Here is a 24,385-nt window from a genome sequence, read left to right as displayed (position 1 = left end):
CATTCCCTTTAGCCCCTTACTCTGGGGAGTAGTTGTTAGTGCAGAGCACATTCCACAAACGTTAGCTTCCTGCCGCTGATACGCAGAGGGTGAAAACGCCTGGTGGGCCTTTCACGGAGCCCCTTACCTGTTGTGCTTCAGGACCAGCTTGACTTTCCCATAGCTGACGGTACACAACTGCAAGGAGTGAGAACACCAGACAGGCAAAATCAGCCACATGCAGGGCACTCACAACATTACTGGACGCATTTTACTACCTATCAGCCAAGTGGAGGGTTCACTTTACTTTAGGAAAATCCAATGTGCCATCCTGAAGGGGTAGATCTGTCTAAATACAGCTTTTTCTACTAGCTTCTACTTTTTTTTTAAGCTTTACTTTATTTTTACCTTATTTTCAATTAAAAATAACTGCTTTACAATATTGTGGTGGTTTCTGCCATACAACAACATGAATCAGCCATAGGTATACATATGTTTAAATATTTCTACCAATAAGGATGAGTAGAGATTAATGAACTAAGTATCTAACTCAAGCTACAGGTTAAAAAAACACCACTACCCACAAAAACCCAAAAGAAACAGAAGGACAAAAATTAAAGATAAAAGTGTAAAAATGATTTTGAAGAAATAAAACAAACAGTAAAACTACTTCAAGTAAAATAAATCCAATAGAAATAATTTTTTTTCATTGAAAATAGCAGGAATTCGTTGGTGGTCCAGTGGTTAGAACCAGAGGCTCTCACTGCAGAGGGCCCAGGGTTAAAGTCCTGGTCAGGGAACTAAGATCCCATGTGCCCATGATGCAGGGGTGGGGTGGGGAAGTGAAAATAGATTAGATCAGTAGTTGATCTAGTCAAGAAAAGATAAGAATAAAATACAAAACCACTACAAAAAGTGGTAAGTGGAGATAAATTGTTCACTGCACACCTTTTGGTGCCTTTGTGTGCATGCTGAGTCCATTTCAGTCATGTCTCTTTGTGTAGCTTCTACTTTTTGAGAGCAAAACCTCCCTCTTGTCTGGCTAATTCTGATGCACATACCTTAACCTATAAAATGCTGCTTTAAATCTTTCTGTTATTTTCCCTTTCTCTTTATTCTTCACTTCGAGAAGCCCCATCCTAATCCAGAGACTCATCCCACTGTACCAGCGCTACCCCCAACACAAAGCTACCCCCAAAGCTGGCAGAATATGTGTTCAGTAAGTGTGTGCTGCAAAAATTAAACACAAAGCCTCCAGCCTCCTTGCCAAGATTCCCATTTCTTCAACTAGATGTAAGATTCTTAATGGTAGAAAATCCTCCCAAGTTCCCAACAATCTTTAGGATGGAATGAGCAGAGAAAATGTGGTGGCCACAAAATTTGCAACTCAGATCCTGGGCTGCTGCCTGCCTCCACTACTGCCCTCTAAATCCACCCCTGCACTAACCAATACCCGCATTCCTGCAGGCAGCTCCCAGCCAAGACTGAGAAGAGCCGGGGAACTGAAGCAGGCTCATTTTATAAGATGCAAGCCCCTCTCCCAAGCCCCTTTCTTGCACATCACAAGAAAAGAAGTCTCTCCAGGGCTCCCACCAGCTTCTCTGAGATTGGCTTCATTTCTGTGCTGGGTTGGACGCCTGTGGCACTCATCTTCTGCCGCTCCAGACCTGGAATCCGAATCCAACTGCCTACTGACCAGCAGAAGGCAATGAAAGCTACCGTCCATCTCTTCTGAAGGGTATTCACCATCTCTCAGAACCCAAGCATGTCCTCAGAACCCAAGTGCTCGTCACAGAGAGCTCTTTCCTCTTTCACGTATGAAGCCCTTTTTGACTCTGCCTAATGGAAGTTGTTGACTAGTGGTCTCCTGTCTCTCAGACTTAAGTGAAGTTTATCATCTGTACTAGTCTGTTCATGTTACCACACAGTACACCCTGGACCAAGTTGTTTAACAAACAGAAACTTATTTCTAGAAGTCCAGGATCATGAGGCCAGGAATTTCTTTTCCAGTGAAGGTTCTCTTCCTGGTTTGTAGAGGGCTACCTTCTCAGTCTGTGTTCACATTACCTCGTCCTTGTACAAATGCAGAGAAAGAGCATACAAGCCTTCTGGTATCCTTTCCCATAAGGACACTAATCCTATTGGCCCTACCCTTTTAACCACATTTAACTTTAATTATCTCCTTACTCCAGATGCAATCATATTACAAGTCAGGTAGGTCCTTGAGATGTGAATTCTGGAGGAGGCACAATTCAGTCTGTAACAGCCACACTTTGGGCTGTATTCCCAAATAACCCGGGCCAGAATGGGCCTGAATACCCACTGTGTTAGTACCCACTGGCTAAGAGCAGCTCATGGGAAGTGTAGCCTCAGCAAAACACAATACTGGATCCAGAAGAGCAGCAGCCAGGGTGATTGGTTATTCTGCTCCCCACACTGAATCTGAATGGCATTTTCTTGACTGCCACAGGCTAATGATGTACAGCACTTGTCCCTATCATTCCTACATTAAGAAGGAGGGCAAAAGAGCCAGCCTTAGCCCCCACTTGCCTTAATAAACTGAATGATTCCCTCTGGGACTCCTGTCTTGCTGAGCTTCCTGAGATAGTCCGTGATGTCGCTGGTCTGCAGCCCAACGCTGACAGCTGCATACAGGGAGTAGGCAGTTAGTTTGTACTCATGCACGTGGGTTGGTCGGCACACCGGTTCTGCAATAGCCACCAGGAAGTCTTGAGCGTATTTGTAAACTGGAGAGAAGGCTTCTAAAAAGATGTGGCCATCAGGAGCCTGAGAAACACCAAATGGACACAACAGTCAAGGAAATTAATGAGATGATTAGACTCTTTTCCACATCATTATCTAGAAAGGATAAGCTGCCCAGAAAACCAACACCAGGGATACTTTTGTAAGCACACCTTCAGTCAACTGTAGGGCCTGCTACTACTTTAATCAGATACAAGGAGTAGAGAGAATAGAAGACAAAGTTTCCAGAGTCAGTAGCTGCTTCCCACTAGTCTTCACAGGAAAAGCCAACGAACGACCTTACTGGCTATCTGTCTGGCTAGATGACCAATGAATGGAGAACATTAATTACTTCAAGTTGAGCAAAAAAGCTGCCTAGCAAATGTCTCATTAATTTTTTCCAAGAGGAATTAAAACGTTACACAATACATGCCGCTACTCCATAGATGAAAGTAATTTCCAATCACGCGGCAGAACTGGAGAGAGAACGAGAGTAAAAGCAGGGGTTAGTGAGGAAGGAAGCCCAAGACCCGCCAGCACATGAGAGCGAACACGCTCATTCTATCTCGGCTGTTTCAGTCCGTGACTGTGAAAGCTCGCTCTCAGTGGGCTCCGAAGCGCACGATCCTGCATTTCTGTTTGGGCCCCACCAACTTTTGGCCGCTGGCTGTGGGCGTGCTTACCACCCAGAGGGGTCTGGAGGTGTGGTCGTCCTTCAGCGGCATTTGCAGCCTGTAGTCCTTGGCTCCATACTCATCCACTTTGGTGCCGGACTCATCCACCTGCTTTCCGGCCGCGGAGGGAACAGCTTCCTGGGTGTCGTTCCCAGGGGCGTCGTCTTCCTCGTCTTCCTCATCCTCGTAGTGACGCTTCTTGGACTTCTTCTTCTCTGCAGATATTAACAAGGACACACAACGTGAGCCCTGCAGGAGCCTTGAGCTCCCCCCGCACTGAATAGTCGCAGGTCGGGGGAACCAGACTTCCCCAGCGCCAACCACCCCTAGCCCGGAGCCACTGTGCACCTCGGGAGTCCTCTCCCTCACGGTGCCCACCTAGCCCTGTTGCAGGGCTCTCCGGAGGTCGGGGTCGACCCCAGTCCAGCGGCCAGTCCTGACAGCATGCGCCGGCCGCGAGCGACTCTGGGGTCGACCGCCTCTGAGAAGGCCTAAGCAGCAACCACACAGGATGAGGGGGCCGGCGGGTGCAAGCAACCCCGAAACACGCCCGCGCCACGTCTCACCGCGGTCGGCGCGGTCTCGTTTGCCCATGACTGCGCCCGCTGCAGCCTACCACCGCCCCTAGCCTACCGCGGCGGCAGCTCTCGGAGGGACTTCCTGTTCACACGGGAAGCTCTTCCGGGTACCGCCCAGGAAGTCCCGCCGCGGGGCGTTCGGTTGGTGTGAGTGTAGCTGAGCCTGGCAGCTGTGCAATCCGCTGGCTCTTTCCCGGTGCAGGCGCTTTCTCGACACTTTTTCTCCTAGTCAGTGAAACATGTTTTGAGTACTTGTTATGACCGTCCAGGCACTGTTGTTTTAGCCCGTGGGTCAGGACAGTGAACTGAGAAAAGGTCTTGGCCTTCTGTAACAGAAAAATGTGGGCAGTAAACAAATGTGTTGAGCGCTGTAAGGAGAAATAAAAGAGAATGAGTTTGTGCTATTCTGAATGGATGGTGCTAGAATCTCTCTCTGAAGCGGTGCTAATTGAGTGAGTGATCATGCAAGTGGACAATGTCCTATGTAAATACCAGAAAGGTACAGTGTGGACCTAGGGGCCCACTCAGGTTTGGCATTTAAGAGGAGAACCATGGCTGGGAGGGGTGGGGGACAGGAGACAGTATAGTGCGTGAACAGAACTGATTCTCAAAATGGGATCCCCTGGCTCATCAACATCATATAGGAACTAGTTAAAATTAGTTATAAAGGCACAAACACAAAACAGATGAATCATAAAATTCTGCAGGCCATGGCAACAATCTCGCCCTCCAGATGTGATGTTCAACTTTGAGAACACCTAATATAGAGCCTTGTAGGTCATTGCAAAAACTTTGGATTTTATTATAGGGAGCTACTGGGGAATTTTTGAGCAGAGAAATGACAGTCTGATTTAGTATTAAAGGGTCACTCTGCACTAGATGCATTGTTGAAGATGGATTTTACAAAGTCAAGGGCAGCTACTGCAGTGCTCCAGTTGAGAAGTCACTGGCTTTATCCGGGTGATAAGGGTAAAGTTGATGCACAGTGGTTCCATTCTGAATATATGTTAAAGACAGCACAGGATTTGCTGACTAGCTCTGGAAGGTGAGTGAGAGGAGTAAAGGAAAACTGCAACGTTTTTGACCTGAGCAACTGTAAAAATGATGTACCTCAGAGAAGGTACAGATTTTTTTTTTTTTTAAATAAGGGTGACTGAGCAGCGCTCAGCCTGGTACCAGCCTGCTGCTGTCCAGTGCTGGGCACCCCTACCACTGGGGGACCATGGTCTCTACTGAGAAAGCTCTGTGGAGGTATGCTACTGCCAAGTCGCGCAGTGTACTACTTCATTCTGTACTACACCATTGGACGAGACCATACCATCCTTCCAGAAACTATGGGTCCCTGCTGGGCTGCACCTTTTCCCAAACCTTGGAAAAACCCAAAGGAACCAATCTGTGGGATCAGCCCCCAGACGGCTAAGCACTGTCCTCTCCCAAAGGCTCCCAAACTGCTTCCTCCCACCTCAAAAGGTACAGATTTGAAGAGTGGTTCTGGATATATTGAATGTGAGTGGCTATACTAGCCTGCTTGAGTGCCATAACGAAACACCACAGACTATATGACTCCAACAGTGAAACCTATTTTGTCACAATTCTGGAGGCTGGAAGTCCAAGGTTAGGATCCTGCTCTCTTCCTGGCTTGAAGATGGCCACCTTCTTGCTATGTCCTCACACAGGGACTGAGGGAACGGAAAACTCTGGTGTCTTTTCTTCACATAAGGGCACCAGTTTTCTCAGATTAGGGCCTTAACCATATGACCTCATTTAACTTTTATCACCTCCTCACAGGCTCTGTCTTCAAATACAGTCACGTTGGGAGTTAAATCTTCAGTGTACAAATTCAGGGGACGATGCAATTCCTACAAGCAGCCTATTACATAAATAAACGAAATGTCAAGTTGACAGTTGGGTGGAAATCTGAAGTTCAGGGACCTAAAATATGTTTGAGAACTGCCATCACATATCTATGATATTGAAGCTATAGGACTGATTAAAGTTACCCAGGGAACAAATGTAGGTAAAGAAAACGTCTGGGAACATTTTACAGTGAAGAGGCTGGAAAATGGTGAATTCTTCAAAACCAGATGAATGAAGAACAGCCAGTGAGATAGGAAAATCAGGAATCCTGGAAATCCTTTTATTCATCTCATTTCAGGGTCAAGGAAGTGATCTGCTGTGTTAGATGCTGCTGATGAGCTGAGCAAATTGAAGACAGACTCAGCCACAAAATCTGCAATGTAGAAGATCAGTTCTCAGATAAATGACCTTCAGTAAATTGAAGCTTTGTTGTTCCCTGCTCTAAATGAATTTCACTTTTTAAGAAATGGAGCAAACACCACTAAAACTTTCTTTGGCAGGTTTACATTTTCCCTCTGATTAATCATTTCCATGTGAAAACAGGGAAAAGTATAGTGAAGGCTATTTAAATCATACCTAACACAACCCTAGCCATCTATATTTTGGCTTTTTTTCCCCAGGCTTTTTTTCCTGTGAGTAGGTGTTTTTTTAACATCAAGATGTTGCTTGGACATAGAATTTTTTTTATCTTTAAAAAAAAAAAATCTTAACATAAGCTTTCAGTTCAGTCACTCAGTCGTGTTTGACTCTTTGTGACCCCATGGACCGCAGCATACCAGGCCTTCCTGTCCATCACCAACTCCCAGAGTTTACTCAAACTCATGTCCATTGAGTCAGTGATGCCATCCAACCATCTCATCCTCTGTCGTCCCCTTCTCCTCCTGCCCTCAATCTTTCCCAGCATCAGGGTCTTTTCCAATGAGTCAGCTCTTCGCATGAGGTGGCCAAAGTACTGGGAGTTTAAGCTTCAACATCAGTCCTTCCGATGAACACCCAGGACTGATCTCCTTTAGGATTGACTAGTTTGATCTTGGAGAAGGAAATGGCAACCCATTCCAGTACTCTTGCCTGGAAAATTCCATGGATGGAGGAGCCTGGTAGGCTACAGTCCATGGGGTCGTGAAGAGTCGGACACGACTGAGCAACTTCACTTTCACTTTTCACTTTTATGCACTGGAGAAGGAAATGGCAACCCACTCCAGTATTCTTACCTAGAGAATCCCAGGGACAGAGGAGCCTGGTGGGCTGCGGTCTATGGGGTCACACAGAGTTGGACACGACTAAAGTGACTTAGCAGCAGCAGCAGCAGTTTGATCTACCTACAGTCCAAGGGACTCTCAGGAGTCTTCTCCAACACCACAGTTCAAAAGCATCAATTCTTCAGCGCTCAGCCTTCTTTATGGTCCAACTCTCACAACCATACATGACTACTAGAAAAACATTCAAAAATGAATGTTTAATGACTATTTAATGAAGTTTAAATAGTTAGGCCACCTGATGAGAAGAGCTGACTCATTGGAAAAGACCCTGATGCTGGGAAAGATTGAAGGCAGGAGCAGAAGGGAATGAAAGAGGATGAGATGGTTGGAAGGCATCACCGACTGGATGGACCTGAGTTTGAGCAAACTCTGGGAGATAGTGAAGGACAAGAAAGCCCAGCCTGCTGCAGTTCATCAGGTCACAAAGAGTTGGACATGACTTGGCAACTGAAAAACAACAGTCATAATTTATTTAGTCAAACCCTAATTTGGGGGTATTGGAATAGTTAGTTCCAGGTTCAGTTCAGTTCAGTTGCTCAGTCGTGTCTGACTCTTTGTGACCCCAGGCCTCACTGTCCATCACCAATTCCCGGAGTTCACTCAAACTCATGTCCATCAAGTCGGTGATGCCATCCAGCCATCTCATCCTCTGTCATCCCCTTCTCCTCTTGCCCCTAATCCCTCCCAGAATCAGGGTCTTTTCCAATGAGTCAACTCTTCGCATGAGGTGGCCAAAGTATTGGAGTTTCAGCTTCAGCATCATTCCTTCCAAAGAACACCCAGGACTGATCTCCTTTAGAATATACTGGTTGGATCTCCTTGCAGTCCAAGGGACTCTCTTCTCCAACACCACAGTTCAAAAGCATCGATTCTTCGGCACTCAGCTTTCATCACAGTCCAACTCTCACATCCATATGTGACCATTGGAAAAAACCATAGCCTTGACTAGAAGGACCTTTGTTAGCAAAGTAATTTATCTCTGCTTTTCAATATGCTATCTAGGTTGGTCATAACCTTCCTTCCAAGGAGTAAGCGTCTTTTAATTTCATGGCTGCAATCACCATCTGCAGTGATTTTGGAGCCCCAAAAAATCAAGTTTGACACTGTTTCCACTGTTTCCCCATCTATTTGCCATGAAGTGACGGGACCAGATGCCATGATCTTAGTTTTCTGAATGTTGAGCTTTAAGCCAACTTTTTCACTCTCCTCTTTCACTTTCAGCAAGAGGCTTTTTAGTTCTTCTTCACTTTCTGCCATAAGGGTGGTGTCATCTGCATATCTGAGGTTATTGATATTTCTTCTGGCAATCTTGTTTCCAGCTTGTGCTTCTTCCAGCCAAGCGTTTCTCATGATGTACTCTGCATATAAGTTAAATAAGCAGGGTGACAATATACAGCCTTGACATACTCCTTTTCCTATTTGGAAACAGTCTGTTGTTCCATGACTGGTTCTAACTTACCCTATTGTAAATCGCTCTATAGAGTATTGTCAGATATTAATCTTTAACTGCATCTTGAACTTAAGACAAATTTTGGTAAACAGAAATAATGGCTTGGGAGTTCCCTGGTGGTCCAGTGGTTACGACTCTGCACTTCCACTGTGGAAGGCCTGGGTTTGATCCTTGGTTGGGGAACCAAGATCCCCCAAGCCATGTGGAGCAGCCAAAGAAAAACAAAAAATGACCTTGAATATACAGCATTTATGCTCTAACTGCCAAACCCGGTTAATTTTCCTGAGGATGAGTTGGATGGCATCACCAACCGGATGGACATGAATGTGAGCAAGCTCTGGGAGCTGCTGATGGACAGGGAAGCCTGGTGTTTTGCAGTCTGTGGGGGCTGCAAAGTCAGACATGACTGAGCGACTGAACTGAATGAACGGAAGTTTAGTAACATGTACGGACTTAGAGTTGATGTTAGAATAAGACTTTGGGGGAAGTTGGGATGGGGTGAAAGTTGGGATGAGGTCAAAGTATTTGGTACCCGGGAAAAATATGAATTTTCAGGAGCCATAGGGCAGACTGCAGTATGTTTGTGTTTCCCACAAAAAGATATTTTGAAATCCTAACCTCCAGTACCTCAGAATGTGACCTTATTTGGAAATACAGTCTTTAGAGGTAATCAAGTTAAAACGAGGTCATTACAGTGGGCCCTGATACTGCATGACTGGTGTCCTTACTTAAAAAAAAGAAACAAGAGGGAGACCACCACATAGCCACATGCCAAGAATGCCTGGGGCCACCAGAAGCTCGAAACAGGCAAGGAAGGACTCCCCTGCAGGTTTAAGGGGGAGCACGGGCCTGATGATGCCTTGTGCGTGTTGCTGTGTGTGCTTATGCTCAGTCATGTCCCCACAGACTGTAGACTCCCCCATGGCCCCAGGCTCCTCTGTCCATGGGATTTTCCTGGCAAGAATAACGGAGTGGGTTGCCATTTCCTCCTTTAGGGGATCTTCTGGACCCAGGAATCAAACTCATGTCTTCTGCACTGAAGGTAGATTCTTTACACTGAGCCACCTGAGAAGCCCACCTTAACTTTGGCCTTATTGCCTCTACAGCAAAACAAGCCAGCCAGTTTGCAGTGCTTTGTTACAACAGCCCCCAGTACTGAACATGGAGAACTCAATTTGGGGCTTTTATAGATATATTCTAGCACATCTGCAATCATATTCCTACACACAAAACTGATGGGTCAGAGGATATACAAGACTCTAAGGCTTTTGACTTGGTGTTGCTAGGCTGCCCTGTATATGACAGTGGTAACTTAAATGATCTCCAGTACTGTGGGAGTGTCCATTCTCTACCCTCTGACAGTAGTCTTTTTGTTTTTAGTCACCGTTAATTTCTGATTTGGGTAATCAAAGTATCTAGAGAAATATGCCAGAGCACGTTGAGGAGAACATTACAGACTTGTATCTTGGGAAGATTTAGTTGCAATGTTTCTAGGCTGTCTCCTAGAGAGTGATCAAAGCAGGCAGAGGAGAGACAACAGTGTGTCTAAGAACAGCTGTGGACAAAGCAATCACAGTGGAAATAAATATCAGCTTTATTAACACTCAAAGTGCCATTCATTTATATTCATTCCATAGTCCAGAAGGTTACTTAGAGTAAGCCTTTGCACCACAATCTTTCAAAAAATGAACATGTAAGAAAAAGCAATTTTCATTGTGCTAATTATTGCAGGCCTTCATGCACGATAAATCTAAACAAAGATGTGTGCCAACCATATACAAATTTCCATATAAACAAAGTCATTGATCACTAACAAAATATAAACATGGTTTCTTTCACATTAGATTTAAAAAAAAAGCTATTTACCAGCAAGAAAAAACAAGTACATAAAAACTGTAAAACTCAAAAATTTTATACATTTTTACAAGCACAATTTTGAATGAACACAAAGTCAAATGTGCATGAAATGTGGCACATACCACACTGTATCTGGCTTCTGGTAGGTTTTTCTAATCATATCGGCTCCTTATAACATAAGCTTAGTGACATTCAACTTCAACAGTGGACTCTATTCCTAACATAAGTAATTTCACATGATACCGCATATTAAAAACAAGGTTCTCCTTAAGTACAACAACATTGTCAGATTGGAAATTTAATTCCCAATTTGTTTTCTGCCAGTTACTTAAAATACAAAATACGGTGTAAAGACACAATAATGTATGTTTGGACATTTCTAAACCAATTTATAGTTAATCACAGAGAATCACAATTTTTCAATATATTGTTTTATGAGTGAGGTCTGACCTTGCCCAGTAAGAAGAAAACTGAAAGTTGAAATCTTTGGGGTAGAATAAAGGAAATATTCAAAAACAGTAGGACAGGCGAACAGCAACTGGAGATATAAAAGCCTTGACATCTCTTCAAGATAATTTAGTTTCTCACATTTTTTCATAGCTCTGAGAATTCAAAGGTTGTTTTAGTGGACAGTGTTTTTGCTACTGCTTAAAACCTATTTTTTCCCCTTAATTTGCATTTCATAGAATTCTCAATGAGAATTCAATGTTCTCTGCAAGAGTATTTTAATTGATAGATATCTAAGTAAATCTGCAATCAACTGTGGAAATACAAATACATTTTGAATGGTAAAAACAAAATTAAGAAAATAGTTTTGATCAGCCAGCTGAAAATATATTCATATAGTAAATAATCTCTCAGAAAGCTTTATATATATTTAATTATTCTAACTAAACAGTACCCTTATAAAACAAGTTCATAAAAATGTAGAAATGAAAATAAGAAATTACTGGGATATATACACATACCTACAGACAGAAAAAGACATCTCCACACACACATCCCCCAATACACAGAGTTACAAGCATACTTTCAACTTAGTCATGGATTTTAGAATACATATAAAATCAGAAAGTGATGTTGAACTCCTGAGTTCTCAACAAAGATAGAACCATAGATAAGTATACTTTGTAAAAGCATGAAAGTCCATCTAAATCAGTAATAGCAATGCAGTTACTGATGGCTACATCTTGAAAGAAGTTTAAACATAGAGACACAGACAGTAGTTCAATGCACGCATTCACGATGCTCACACACCCATCAACAATTATTGGTCAGAGTAGTAAATCAGTGTACAAATAAACATTTCCAAAAATGTGCAAAAAAGTCAACCTTGATAGGAAAAGAACACCTCTGTACATAAACTGCCCAGCATTTAACTGAGATTAAAAACATTTACAGAGAGAAACTAACAGATTAAATATAGAGAATTTAATGGCTACATTTAAAAATGTACATTAGGTCAAAGGGTAAATTTACAAATTGATAATCAGAATTTGCAACAATTAAAAGTTTATTCTCATATTTATCCAAGTTTACTTTTATTTACAATGATATCTGAATAAAAAGAACCATGTGAAATGTAAGAGATGTCAGACATTAAAAGTATTTTTGGTATTAACTCTTTTATAATATTTCAGAATGCAGGGTAGCAAATTTTAAAACCAACAGCAATAGAAAAAATGTAAACCTTTTACTTACTAAGACTGTATTAAAAACAAGTGCTTGTTTTTAAAGAAGTATTCTTATCCTTAGACACTGCACTTTCACTTGAATGGGGTATATTCCAAGGGTTTGGCCTACTTTCTTTTGCCTGTAAACCTTTCCAGCGCAAATGTTTCCACTAGTTCTTTCTTATTCCAGGTGGAAAAAAAGTCTTTGGAAAAATGAGAACATGACAAATCTATTTTGAAGCCTAAGTGTCTAACAGAGTTAGATGTAATTTTGTTACTTATCTCTCCCCTCCAAGCAATGCTAATGCTAAATCACCAACAGTTAATTACACAAATAAGTGAAGACAAAAGTGCTTTTCAGTACAGTCACAAACTTTACTGTCCTCAACTGGCATTAAGGGACTCAGAAATCCTACTTGGGGACAAATTCTGCATGTATGCTGGAGAGCAGACTTGTCCTTGTCTTCCAAAATGTCTATGGCACAAAAAGTCCATAACCTACTTTTCTGCAAAACTTTCCTGGAATGCCCCTCAAGTCAAACACAAGTTCATAAATGTCAAGACATTAAGAAGAAAGTACGCCCCCAACCTGAGGCATGTGTGTCGATGTGTATGTATATGCATCTGTGGTCAAGTGACATTAATAAGATTGGCACGTGTACAAGCTCAAGTCTGTAATGTCTATATAGTTCCATAATAGTTGAAGTAAATTCTGCATGTCTAAATGCAAACACCGAGCACCTGTCCTTTAACTTGAAGGATAGACTGAGATACAAATTCTACTAGTACCTGTTTTATCATTTTTACACTATTAGCTTACAATTGGGCAGAAGTAACAGTGCTAATCATTTTGGCTATGTGTGCAGAGAATATAAAAGCTTTGGTTTAAAGTGATTCTGATAATACAGATTGTAAATACAAACAAGAAGTCATTAGGCATAGGGAATAATAGTAATCACTGATTTAACGCCTTTTCTGTTAACAAAAATAGCATTACTGTCAATTAAAATGCACAATTTTGAAAAATATGAAGAATTACATGAGACTGTAATACAAAGCAAAGATAAAGTTTATTCTTTACTATAGCTATGACTCCTCCCTCAACTTTCTGAAACTAAACCATGTCCACTCTCACTACCATCGAGAGAAGGTTCTCTAAACTGCCCTAAGAGCGCACTACCCGCTACAGCTCTGAAAGGTGAACACAGAGTCAGTAGGCACGGTAACTCCCACAACTATTATGGCATCCTGTCCAGGTCGAGGCAGAAGTCAAAGCAAAGCTAAAGGTGACTATCAAGTAGGAACAGTAGCTTCACAGCACGCCTTCCCTAGCCAACCAAAAAGAGGTATAAAACAATTTCCTTTTGAACACTTGGTAAGCTAAGGATGCTTGTTTTGATAATGTCTGGCAGAATTTCTATTCCAAAGAGCTCATGAAGAACTATGCAAAACCAATTACTTTCTATTTAGGAATTATATATAAGCTATTATACACACATACAAATTCAATTTTAATCTACTTTTAGCAACCAAGAGCTTGGCAATTTACAATAAATACCTTTATTAAACAACTGTTTGTACTAGCTACTTTTGGAAAATGTGCTGGCATTCCAACATCAGTAGGTTATACATATTTAAATTGTTCTTCCAAGAACAGAGACTAATCTAATTGGACATTCACACCTTTCCTTCCTTCCCACCCCTGCCCCAACTCCACACACACACACACACACACACACACACACACACACACACACACTCTTCACAGAAAAGCTAGAGTTTTAGTCAAAATGCTAGCTTAAAAGTAAGGATTAGAATTTGCTATCCCTGGATTTCTTGCTCATTGCCCTAAGTCTCATTGCCTTAACATTTGTAAACCATTCAAATGATCTCTTTAGGACAAAAACCACCATTCCAGTTCTTCTTTGAAAATCGTTAACTGAAACATGATATGCAAAGAATTTGAACAGTGCCAATGTGATTGAAAAATCAACTAATCAACTTGGAAAATAATTTACTATGTCTCTTTAGAATTAAAATATCTTTCTATCCTTATCTTAGAAATTTGTGTCTAGTAAAACTGCAATGTGTCTATCACAAAACAATGTTAATGTTTCTCTTCTAACATATTTTAAAAAAAAGAGGTAGAAAAGGGTAGGAGGAAGCAGGCATTAAGAAAAGTTTAATGGCCAGTACACAGTCTAAGGCCAAAGGAACTCCTGAAGCCTACTGATTTTGGAGAAACTTTCATTGCGGTGGGTAATGTGAATTATTATTGATATAAAACAAAATTAAGGCATACAGAGAAAAAGGCACTACGAAAAATTAACAATTAAACTGCTTTTCATTAACATTTTAACCAATCTTAAGATTCAAATAAATATGAACATTACATGTGTAACAAAGGCCAAACTTCATATAAAACAGTAAGATCTCAAGATTTTCCTGATCTTAGTATAAAAAACACTGTTGGCAGAATTCAGTTTCTATCAAATGTTTTGGGTATTTTAATAATTCAGACCAAAAGAAAATATTTTCTTTAAAAGAAAAAAGCAGGGGAAAAAAAAGTGCCATGTGATGGAATAAATGCCCCATCACTGGGACTGTCTGAACAGAGGCTGGGTTTTCAGAGTCCTGAGCGAGAGGGGGCCTGACCTGTGGCAGATCTCTCCAGCTGGGGCGCTTCTGCTGTCTGCTGTTCAGTTTATCACAGCCAATGGCCACCCAAAATCGCTTTCCCCTCACCTTATAAGTAATAACAGTTTAAAACATCATTGACGAACTTTTCAGAGTTAAGATACGTCAAAAAAAACAATTGTTTGCCCATTTTTTCCTCCTAGACTGTGACCTCCTTAAGGACAAGTTAACTTAATACCTGACATAGTAAGTCACAATATTGAATAAGTAAATGAAAAAGACTCACCATGTTAAAAAAAAATAGATAGATCCCTATACTTGGCTGACACTAGGTGATTTTATATTGAACTATTGGTCCCAAATGAAATCAATGACAAAGAACTCTGCTGTGGGCCAAGGAGTTTGCGTCTGGCAAATGTATTTGCTTTTGCTCCCAAGCTTGGTTGTCCCTATAAACTGTTCAAATTGTATTTTCTCAGTAATTTCATGTACCTTATTATACTTCCATCTCAGAAATATTACACACCAGACCTGACATATACAAGAACTGAAGTAGCAGAGAAAGCTACTCTAAAGAAATAATTTCACCTTTTAAATGTAGCTTCTATTGGAAATAAGATAAAGACTCCTTCAAAGCCAATTCAATTTACTATGAAATAAGTTTTAATTTTTCTTTTCTAGTTCAGCCTATGCATTAACATTTCAATCCATATAAATTATGTAAGGTTGTCATGCCTTTGAAAACTTTTCTAAGGCAGTAGTCTTCAACTGTTTCTCAGGTTAGAAACATGTTTTGTAAATGAGGAAAATTAAAGATCATCATATTGAAACTTTCAAAGTCTGTATATTTTAAAATACATTTTAAAGAATTATCATCAAAATTTCTATTAGTCATTATGATATTTTTCAACCCTTTTATTCAATATAATTTGAGTGCAATGTAAAAGATCTTGTATTTGGTCCAAGCCTAAGTCATGCCATCTTGAATCTCTCAAGGCCTAAGTAGAAAGGTATATCCTGAAAAGCACATAAAAGACTGCTAGTGAATCTTCTCCAGCACCAAAAAGTCTGCCACTATCAAAGCAGAACGCATTTTAAAGGCACAAAGTTAGCAGTCTGGTCATTTTCCAGCCTCAGCAAAGAAACATTACAGTATAGAAGAATCAGGCTGTGCATTTAAAAAACAAAACACATTTATAGTCATCCTAAAAAGTTCAAATTTCATTTGTTGATCCATATCATTATTAGAAAGAAAAAAAAATGGAGTGTTACAGCCCCTGATAGATGTGTTTCCTTTCAAATTTTTCTTTTTTAAATTTAATTTTGATCTTCCATACCTCACCCCACTTTAAGCTTTTTTGTTCTAGTAGTTTTTATATATATTAACTTTTTTGTGTTTTTGGTACCTTTAACAACTTGTATGAAATAAATTCACATCACATTTTTATATAGCTCTGTAAACTATTATCTATTCTTAAGTCTTTACATAGAGAACAATACTTTTCCATAGCTAATATTTTTCTTATAAAACAAAGGTCTTACGCAGCAGTGTTAACATAGTAGTTTCTTTTCAGGTGATTTTATTTTCTATAGCATTTTGGAAAGAGAGAGAGACTGAAAAAAGCAAACATTTTGCTTTGGGTTTCACAGTCTCCCAAGGTTTCTCTTTAAAGAGCACTTGTCTCATATTCTGCACTGCTGATTACCCTGACAGACCACAATTTAGCCAAAAGAAAATCACAAGCACACAGCACAAGGGAAGGAAAAGCCCACTGGTCCAGATACCATGGTCTTGCTCAAGTAGAAGAGATGCCTTCACTCATAAAAGATGAAGAAATTATAATAGATCCACATCCTTGGGGACTATGTTTATAGCACAAGATTTGGCAGTTGATTTTCTGGGGGGTGGGAGGTAGGCTACTAATTCATATTCTTCCTTGCAAGCTGCTTCCTTTCATTATACGGGAATAGGAGAAGCTTTAACAGCTGTATTTGTGCTTTGACTTCTTCTCAGACTAGCTAGTGGAATTTCAAATATTCCTACAGGGAATGCCAGATAGGACCTTGATACAGTAAACCAACATCTACTTAACTTCAGAAACAAAGTATTTTAAAACGATTCCTAAACAAGCATACCTTTCAGCAGAAAATAAAATACCCAAGTCCCTTATGAATCCCATGAAAGGCATCACACTGAGGGCCTCCAGGAAGAATACTATTTTCTAGACCCTTAAAGTACTCAGCCCTTGCTCTAATATGCTGAAAACATTGCAAGTGGCCAAATCACTATATCATTCACGTTTTTCAGTAGCACAGGTCCATCAGAGATAGTGGGAGTTTCCCAGCAGTCTCTTTCTGCTTAATGTCCTTGGCTCTTATACTAGAAATATCTGGCAGTTTTTAACCTTCGTTTAAAGTAGTTAATACTTTGTTTTAATATGCCTTTCTTTTCCCACAATTATGAATGAACTGACTTCCGAGGAAAGAATACATACATACAGATGGCTGAGTTCAACAGGCTCCATGTTTAAGTTAATTTTATTTCCAAAATGAAAGTTACTGATTTGGGTGCAATATGCAGCTGGTAAGAAAAGGATTGCTCCTTGCTGTTTGTACAGATCATTCACCCTTGACTTGAAGTAGTGATCTCTGCTCTTGTAAAACCCTCATTATGCACTATATCACTCTCTGAAATTTACTTTTTGCAAGGAACCTGCTTTGTACATAGCCATTTTTGGTTTATAACCAGGGCTAGTATTGATCTCAGGGATTCTCAACTTCAGCACTTTTAATATTTGAGGAGGATAACGCTTTGATGGGGAAGGGAGGTGCTGTTCTTGTGTATTCTAGTTTGTTTAGCAGCATCCATGACCTCTAACCACTAGATGCCTCTAGCATCCTCTTTTTTATGACAACCAAAAATGTCTCCAGGCATTGCCAAATGCCAGGTAAAACTATCCCCACCCCAGCCATGAAAACCACTGTTTTACATGGTAACTGTTTTCTGAGGTACTTTAGTCCTCTGTGATCCAAAGAACAAGGGTTTTCTCTCACAACATTAGCTTTTAAGACATGGATACTGCAGGTTAAACTCTCAGTTCCTCAAGATGTTTACCTGCGGGGAATCAGGAGCTGGAACTGGAAAGATACAGTATGCATGATTTCACTTCTCCTTCCCCTTGATTTTGGGGCTTCCCCCTCAGGTAAAGAACGCAGTTTAACATGCACTAAACCACACTCGGTTCTTTTCATTTCTGCTGACTGGCAAATGTGGCCTCTTCTACTCTCAGACATTTAATTAGAGCAGTCCTCTATCTTTTAATTTGAATTTGCTTATTGACTTCACATATCTGCTTTAAAATAAAACAGTATCTTTTTTTTTTTTTTAAAGCAGAAAGCTATCCCTCAAGGTTGATAGATTCCAGTAATATGGATCTATTATAGTGTATTTGCTTATTATACTGGTTAGGATTAACAAATAAACATTCCTCTAGAGATTCATATTTTCTATCAAGATTCCTACTGAGCAAAAAGCTTGGTAGACAGAGGTTAGGATCTAAAGAATACAGATACAAGAAGAAACCTATATTCTTTCAGTTGAGTACCTATCCTAAACTCAAGTTTAGGGCTCAACCCCACAAACGAGAATCTATTTTAAATACTATCACTAAAAACTACAAATTATACATCATTTTTTTCTTCTCGTTTTCCTTGTCTCCCCATCACTGCCAATCCGTCAGTGACACAGGGAAAGACTCTACAATCTTTAGGTATTCCAATGATTTTTTTGTACTAAAAAGAGTGACTATGTACTAAAGTGCTGTATGTCTCTGAACCACATCAGTACATTATAAAAATTAAAAAAAAAAAAAAAGCTTCAAGTTCTTATAAGGGAAAAAAAAGATTAAATATAAAAAATTTAGGTTACTATTATTATTAGTAATCAAATTTAACCAAGAATCAAGAGAAACACTTTTCCCTCTTGTCTTTTTCCCTCCGCATCTCTCTGTTATAAACAAGGAAAAGTGCAGTCAGAGAGAGGGTGCGTGGACAGCAGGGAGCTGGGCAGGCGCACAGAGGCCCCGGCCGCTAGTGGCAGTGCACAAACGTGTGCCTCAGCAGGTCGTCGGCGGGCGGCCTCAGTTTGGCCTCTACAAAAATCCGTTTGAGGAAGTCTCGAGTATAGTCGGAGACATGAGGTGGCAGCTTTGGGTTCGTTGGCTGAGTGGCGATTTTAAAGATGGCAGCCATCGCTTCAAACTCGGCCCAAGGAGGCTTTTCAGTTAGCATTTCTACCACAGTACAGCCCACGCTCCTAAGAGGGGAAAAAAAACACCTTACACAAACAACATCATGAAAGTCAGTTAACTACCTACGAAATGAGAAACGTGTGAAGTTCATATACATTTAAACATGACTTGGTTTCAAGTGTAAAACTTCATTACAAGGCTGTCACCATCGACAGCTGGAACTGGGGTCACGGCCCTCGGCGCCCTCATGGAGCCGCTGGGCTCTGAGGCTGACATTCTACGTGCCTCTGAAGGGCTCCTGCTCTGGACTGTCCGTTTCCCCAGCAGCCCTGAGGGGTCTTGGAGCCCCTGTGAAGCGCCAAAAAGACGCAGGGGTGACTGAGGCCTCAGTTGGCCTGGCCAACTGCGTGATGGCCGGGACACCTGCTCCCAGCCACCAGGCCCCCTCCCAGCCCTGGAGGAGAATCCACGGAAGGTCAAATGAAGACAACCTGAGAGAAGAGCACTTCAGGGCAAGAATGATGTGGTTTAGATCGACTGACATGGAGACCTGACAGAAGGAGCTGAAGAAAACAGGGCTTTTAAATTTGAGGAGACATTTTTAAGTGAATTTATGTAATCTTAAAGAAACATCTTTTTCCAAACTTGGTATCAATCCCAAACCCAAACAATGAGAAAAAAATTGCTTTAAAGATAAATATGCCTGTAGTCACTACTGAACTCCCCCGTAGGGATCTGTCAGGGATATAGTGTAGTTATAGGAAAAGTATTTTATGTATGCAGTCTCGAAGAAAAATTTATGTTTTAAGTCTGCATTTCAATGAATTCTAACAGCTGTAGAAATAAATGGGAAACAAATATTCTTCTTGTTGCACCAAAAAGTTAAATTTGTGGTACATGAATTGTTTTATAATAACTATTACTAATAAAATGCCTTTTAGTGCATTATATCAACTCTTAGTTGAACCAACAGCCAACTTAAACATCTATGCAAATTTTAAAAAGTGATTTTCTTTCTGAAAGCTGGTACTGTCTTAGAAGAGCTTTCCAAATGTAAAGTAGTGAAAACTGTAGCATATAATACATTTGTATAACTTTCAATATTTGATGTTTGTTAAACTCCACTCTGGGCAATCAAAAACGGATAAAAAATAATGAGAAATGAATTGGTGCTTTCCTCCTCCTTTTGCTAGGGTAAGAGAAAAGAAATTTACCATATTTCTTTTTTTAACTTTGTGTTTTTGAATTGCTTTTAAGGCATAATTTTTATTGCTTATTACTTTAGACTTGTACTTCTCAAACCTGACAACACTTCAGAAATCTTTGCCTGGGCCCCACTCTTGAGATACTCACATATAATAGTTCTGAGATGAGCTCTGGGTATAGTTAACTTTATTCCTCCTACTCACATATAATAGTTCTGAGATGAGCTCTGGGTATAGTTAACTTTATTCCTCCTTCTTCCCTCCATTTCTCAAATGTGTGGATATGTTTGAGAACCACTAGACTAACAGGTTAAATTTTTCCTATTTAAAGGAGATCATCAATTTAAAGCAATACATTTAGTTTTGTTTCTATATGGCTCTGTTGATGGCTTTGTTACAACTAAATTACTGTGTTATTATCTTGTTAAAAAAATAAGCAGCTTATGTTTGAGCTAAAAACAAAAACCCAAACCTGTACTTTAAACATAAAAATCAATGAAAACAAACTACAATTTAAGCTCTCAAATTTGTTAGGCACAGAATATTATTCATAAGTTTTGCTCCATATAATTCTCTAGCCTGCCACTGAATATAAGTGTTTTTTTTGTCTTTATCTCACAAAGAATAGAAACATTAGAAATTCTTTGTCTTTAGGTGCCTAAAACGAATACCTATTAACAACTTTACTCAAAAGAGCTCATATAAGTAGCTGGGGCTGAGAAGCAGGCAGGAGAGACTCCCGAGCTGCACAATAGAAAGGGTTTAGAGAACTGCTGACCTCTCAGGGTGCCCAATCTCAGGCTCAGGAGCTGGCAGGCAGTGAGAACTTGGTTAAGGAGGAACCAGAGTGACCTTTATTGAACGGCAAGAGGAGGAACAGAGACTCCCCTCCCTCACTTCCTAGCTCTGCACTGGTCACAGAGAGAAACCTTCTCTTTGCCACTTCAACAAATACCAATAAACACCGAAGGGAAAAAACCACTTTTCTCAGTGGGAAGTAGGAAATGGCCGTTTTATGTTCTAACTTAAAATTATTAAGCAATTAAAGGTTAAATGACTTGTAAGACTAGCAATAAACATTAATTACTTTAGAAGTTCATCCGGGAAATAAAATGAAGACAGCTTTCTAATGCTGAAATTTTCTTAAGATGAAATTCTTCTCAAAGAATGAAAAAATGGTTCGAAAGCTTTATTTATTTGGTCAGTTATTAAGCCTCAAAGGGCATAATTAAAATGATATCAATCCTTGTAATCCTGACATTTTATTTCAAAAATACAAAAAAGAATTTAAGTTCATTTCAATAATTTCCATCCTGAGTGGAAATATGTTAATAAGGTATGTGTTTTCAGGCAAATCCCGCGTGAAAACCTACCAGATATCTGCTTTTCTGCCATAGCCTTCTCCACTAATCACTTCAGGGCTCATCCAATACGGTGTGCCTGTCACAGACTTCATTCCCGTCCCTGAAAGACAGATGGTTTGAAGCCGTTTGCTGGCCCCAAAATCTCCTAGTTTGACGTTGCCTGTTGAATCTCGCAGAATATTTGCGCCTAAAACAAGAAATATCCTCATTTCATTATTTTTATTGGTAATCTGGAATATAACGTAAAAGAAAATGGCAAAAAATTACTTAGACTCTTCAATCTGTCTCCAAAATCAGGCTGCTTTGCACCTCTGAATAGTACCTAGCATAATGCTAGGTGTAAGGTCAGTGTGTATTAAAGATTTCTTACATGGAACAATGAAAATTTAGTGTCACTGTGTGTGCTTCAAGACCTAAGAAAAGGTTCCCCCACTGAAAAGGGCTGGTGCAAGTGGGAGGTGAGGATGAAAAAGAAGTGAAAGGGGAAAAGGACTAAGAATGGGAAGTTCAAAAAAAAGGAACGGGAAGTTCAGGGAAGGATGATGAAAGCAATAGCAGGCTCTTGGCCCCAGCCTCTCTGTTATAAAGCAAGAAGCCCATGTCTACAAGATTACTTCCCTGTGAACCTAGCCTCTCCTCAGGAACCTCCAGAATCAAAATTTCTCCTCAACTTCTATATAGTACATTTTAAATCTAATCTAAGCAAGCTTCAAGGTTTCTGTTTTAAAATTTCATTTGCTTCTATAACAAACTTCTAACTTTATTTATTATAAACTGACCACGACTGCTTAGCTGAGAAAAGTGTTTACAGAGTCCTCCAGTGTAAAGTTACTCTTTCCCCCTTTCCATACTCAGCTCTCTGGAAGAAGTTCACTACGTATAAGTGAGTGAGAAATTATGCTCTAGGCTTAGTAGTTACATATATTATTTGGAATTATTCTGCATGGGAGATTTGTCTCTTCTTTCCTATTTATTTGACCATCCATTTCTACCAATCTGAATATGTGGATATTTATTTTGTACTTTGGGTTATAAACAATGACTTTATTATTATTTTTGTTTTGTTTTTGCTCATGTTGTTTACAGCTTTGTCCATTGGGAGTCCTCTCTGTTTACGCCTGTGTCCCACTGCCATAATTCAGTCATCGTGTTCTCACTTGTTTGGATTTCTGGACTGTTTGTGTCAGCACTGCCTTACATTCTGGAACCAGAAGATGCCCCATGCTCACTCTGCACCTCCTGCACCGGCTCTACAGTCAGCCATTTCTCCAAGGGACACTAGTTCCTTCTAGTGGAGAATGGTATCAGAAACCAGCAATCTAGGAGCTAGGTTCATTTATTTTTATTCTCTATTTTCCCCTTTACCATTCTTTAAACTCAACCTTTTTTTCTAGGATTATAAGTCTAGTTTCTTCATATATAAATTATTTCTAAAAAACTACCATTTTTTAAGTAGTTACATATATTATTTGGAATTATTCTGCGTAGGAGATTTGTCTCTTTTTTCCTACTTATTCAACCATCCATTTCTACCAGTATGAATACACGGATATTTATTTTGCACTTTGATTATAAACCAATGACTTTATTATTTTTTTTGCTCATGTTGTTCCAGCTAAGTTGCTGTTTTTAAACAAGTATTTTATCGACTTATCTAATTTTAGTTTCTAAACTTTACCTAAAATCTTCCTAACCTTCAGCATATTTTAGATTAAAAAAAAGATTCCTACCTTCTTTTTCTTTTTTAAAAACAGCCTCTAAGAAGGAATGTGAATAGTGGAGAAAAACGTATATTATAGACTGGAGAGAATGCAAATTGTCCATCCCTACCATGAACTTCTGGCCCTGTCTTCTGTTCTCCAGAAAATTTCCCAGTCTAGTCAATTAAGGCCTGTCTTGAGGGGAGAGTCAAGGATTCATTCTCTGCATGCATAAGCCAAAGTATGCCTTGGTACCAATGATTCTCTAAAACAGCACTGCCTTTTTGACACCTCTTGCTGTCCAATACTTAAAGAAGGACTCTGTCAAAAAAACCCACACCACTGTGTCTAAAATATTTAAGCTGGGGAAGGACAACCAACAAGCCAGTTTTTAATGGTTACCACCTGGGCAGAAACAGTCCCAGGCAGGTAGACAAGGAGAGCTATCACTGGGGAGTCATCACCAATGCTGAATCAATGCTCATCCATACAAAGGGCTGAGGAGAAAATGTACATACCAGGTTCCCAATATAGTTACCTAACTTTTTAAAACCTTACTTTGGATACGTTAAAAGTAAACTGTTAAGGAGACTTTTCAAAGACACACAAAAGCAGACAGAACACTGCACGGCCCTCTCACCCAATCCCAGCAATCATCTGGGCAACCTCTTCGAACCACACTACTAGCCACTCCTTCCCCTCATATTATCTGAATTGAATTAAAGACATCATGATCAATAAACAGTTCAGTACACATCTTTAAAAGACAAGGACTCTTATCACACATAAGACCACAGATAATAATTCCTTGACATTATTAAATATATAGTCAGTGGGGTTTTAAGTTTGTTTTTTTTTTTTTCAAAAAAAATCCAAATCCAAACAAGGACCTTATGTTGAGAATCACTGATACATCTTTTAGGTCCTTCCTAAAGTTCCTTCCAATCTTTTTTTTTCTTTGCAGTTTATGAAGAATCTAAGTTGTCTGCCTACAGCTTTCTTATGGTCTAGGTTCTGCCGAGCCCATCCTAAGGAGTCATTTAACATGCTGATCTGTTCTCTATAAATGTTCCATAATTTTCCAATTTGGTAGCTGAATCTAGAGGCTTGATCAGACTCAGGTTCAAAAAGAATTTGGGGGGTGGGTGGGTAGGAAACTG

General features: G+C 40.0%; 2 protein-coding genes across 5 annotated transcripts in view; both read right to left on the bottom strand.

Moving 5' to 3' along the window:
- Nucleotides 1-4,091, bottom strand: part of ERCC3 (ERCC excision repair 3, TFIIH core complex helicase subunit) — a 30,312-nt gene extending 26,221 nt beyond the window's left edge. The window contains exons 1-4 of one of the 3 annotated variants that reach the window (XM_061432305.1): nt 3,962-4,091; nt 3,405-3,610; nt 2,530-2,766; nt 128-177 (exon numbers count right to left, since the gene is read on the bottom strand). In XM_061432305.1, the coding sequence (XP_061288289.1) occupies nt 128-177; nt 2,530-2,766; nt 3,405-3,610; nt 3,962-3,989 (521 nt within the window). In that variant the 5' untranslated portion in view covers nt 3,990-4,091. The other 2 variants (XM_061432315.1, XM_061432323.1) reach the window with 2 other exon arrangements.
- Nucleotides 4,092-4,562: 471 nt separating this feature from the next.
- MAP3K2 (mitogen-activated protein kinase kinase kinase 2) overlaps nt 4,563-24,385 on the bottom strand; it is a 97,442-nt gene continuing 77,619 nt past the window's right edge. The window contains exons 16-17 of one of the 2 annotated variants that reach the window (XM_061432347.1): nt 21,535-21,712; nt 4,563-6,203 (exon numbers count right to left, since the gene is read on the bottom strand). In XM_061432347.1, coding sequence (XP_061288331.1) covers nt 6,203; nt 21,535-21,712 — 179 coding nt within the window. In that variant the 3' untranslated portion in view covers nt 4,563-6,202. Of the gene's footprint in view, nt 6,204-10,109; nt 19,022-21,534; nt 21,713-24,385 lie in introns of those variants that run through there. The other variant, XM_061432339.1, reaches the window with a different exon arrangement.

This window comes from Bos javanicus, chromosome 2, assembly GCF_032452875.1.
Source record: "Bos javanicus breed banteng chromosome 2, ARS-OSU_banteng_1.0, whole genome shotgun sequence".
Classification (NCBI taxonomy): domain Eukaryota; kingdom Metazoa; phylum Chordata; class Mammalia; order Artiodactyla; family Bovidae; genus Bos; species Bos javanicus.
The sequence above is the reverse complement of the archived record's forward strand: the minus strand, read 5'-3'. Positions and strand labels throughout refer to the sequence as shown.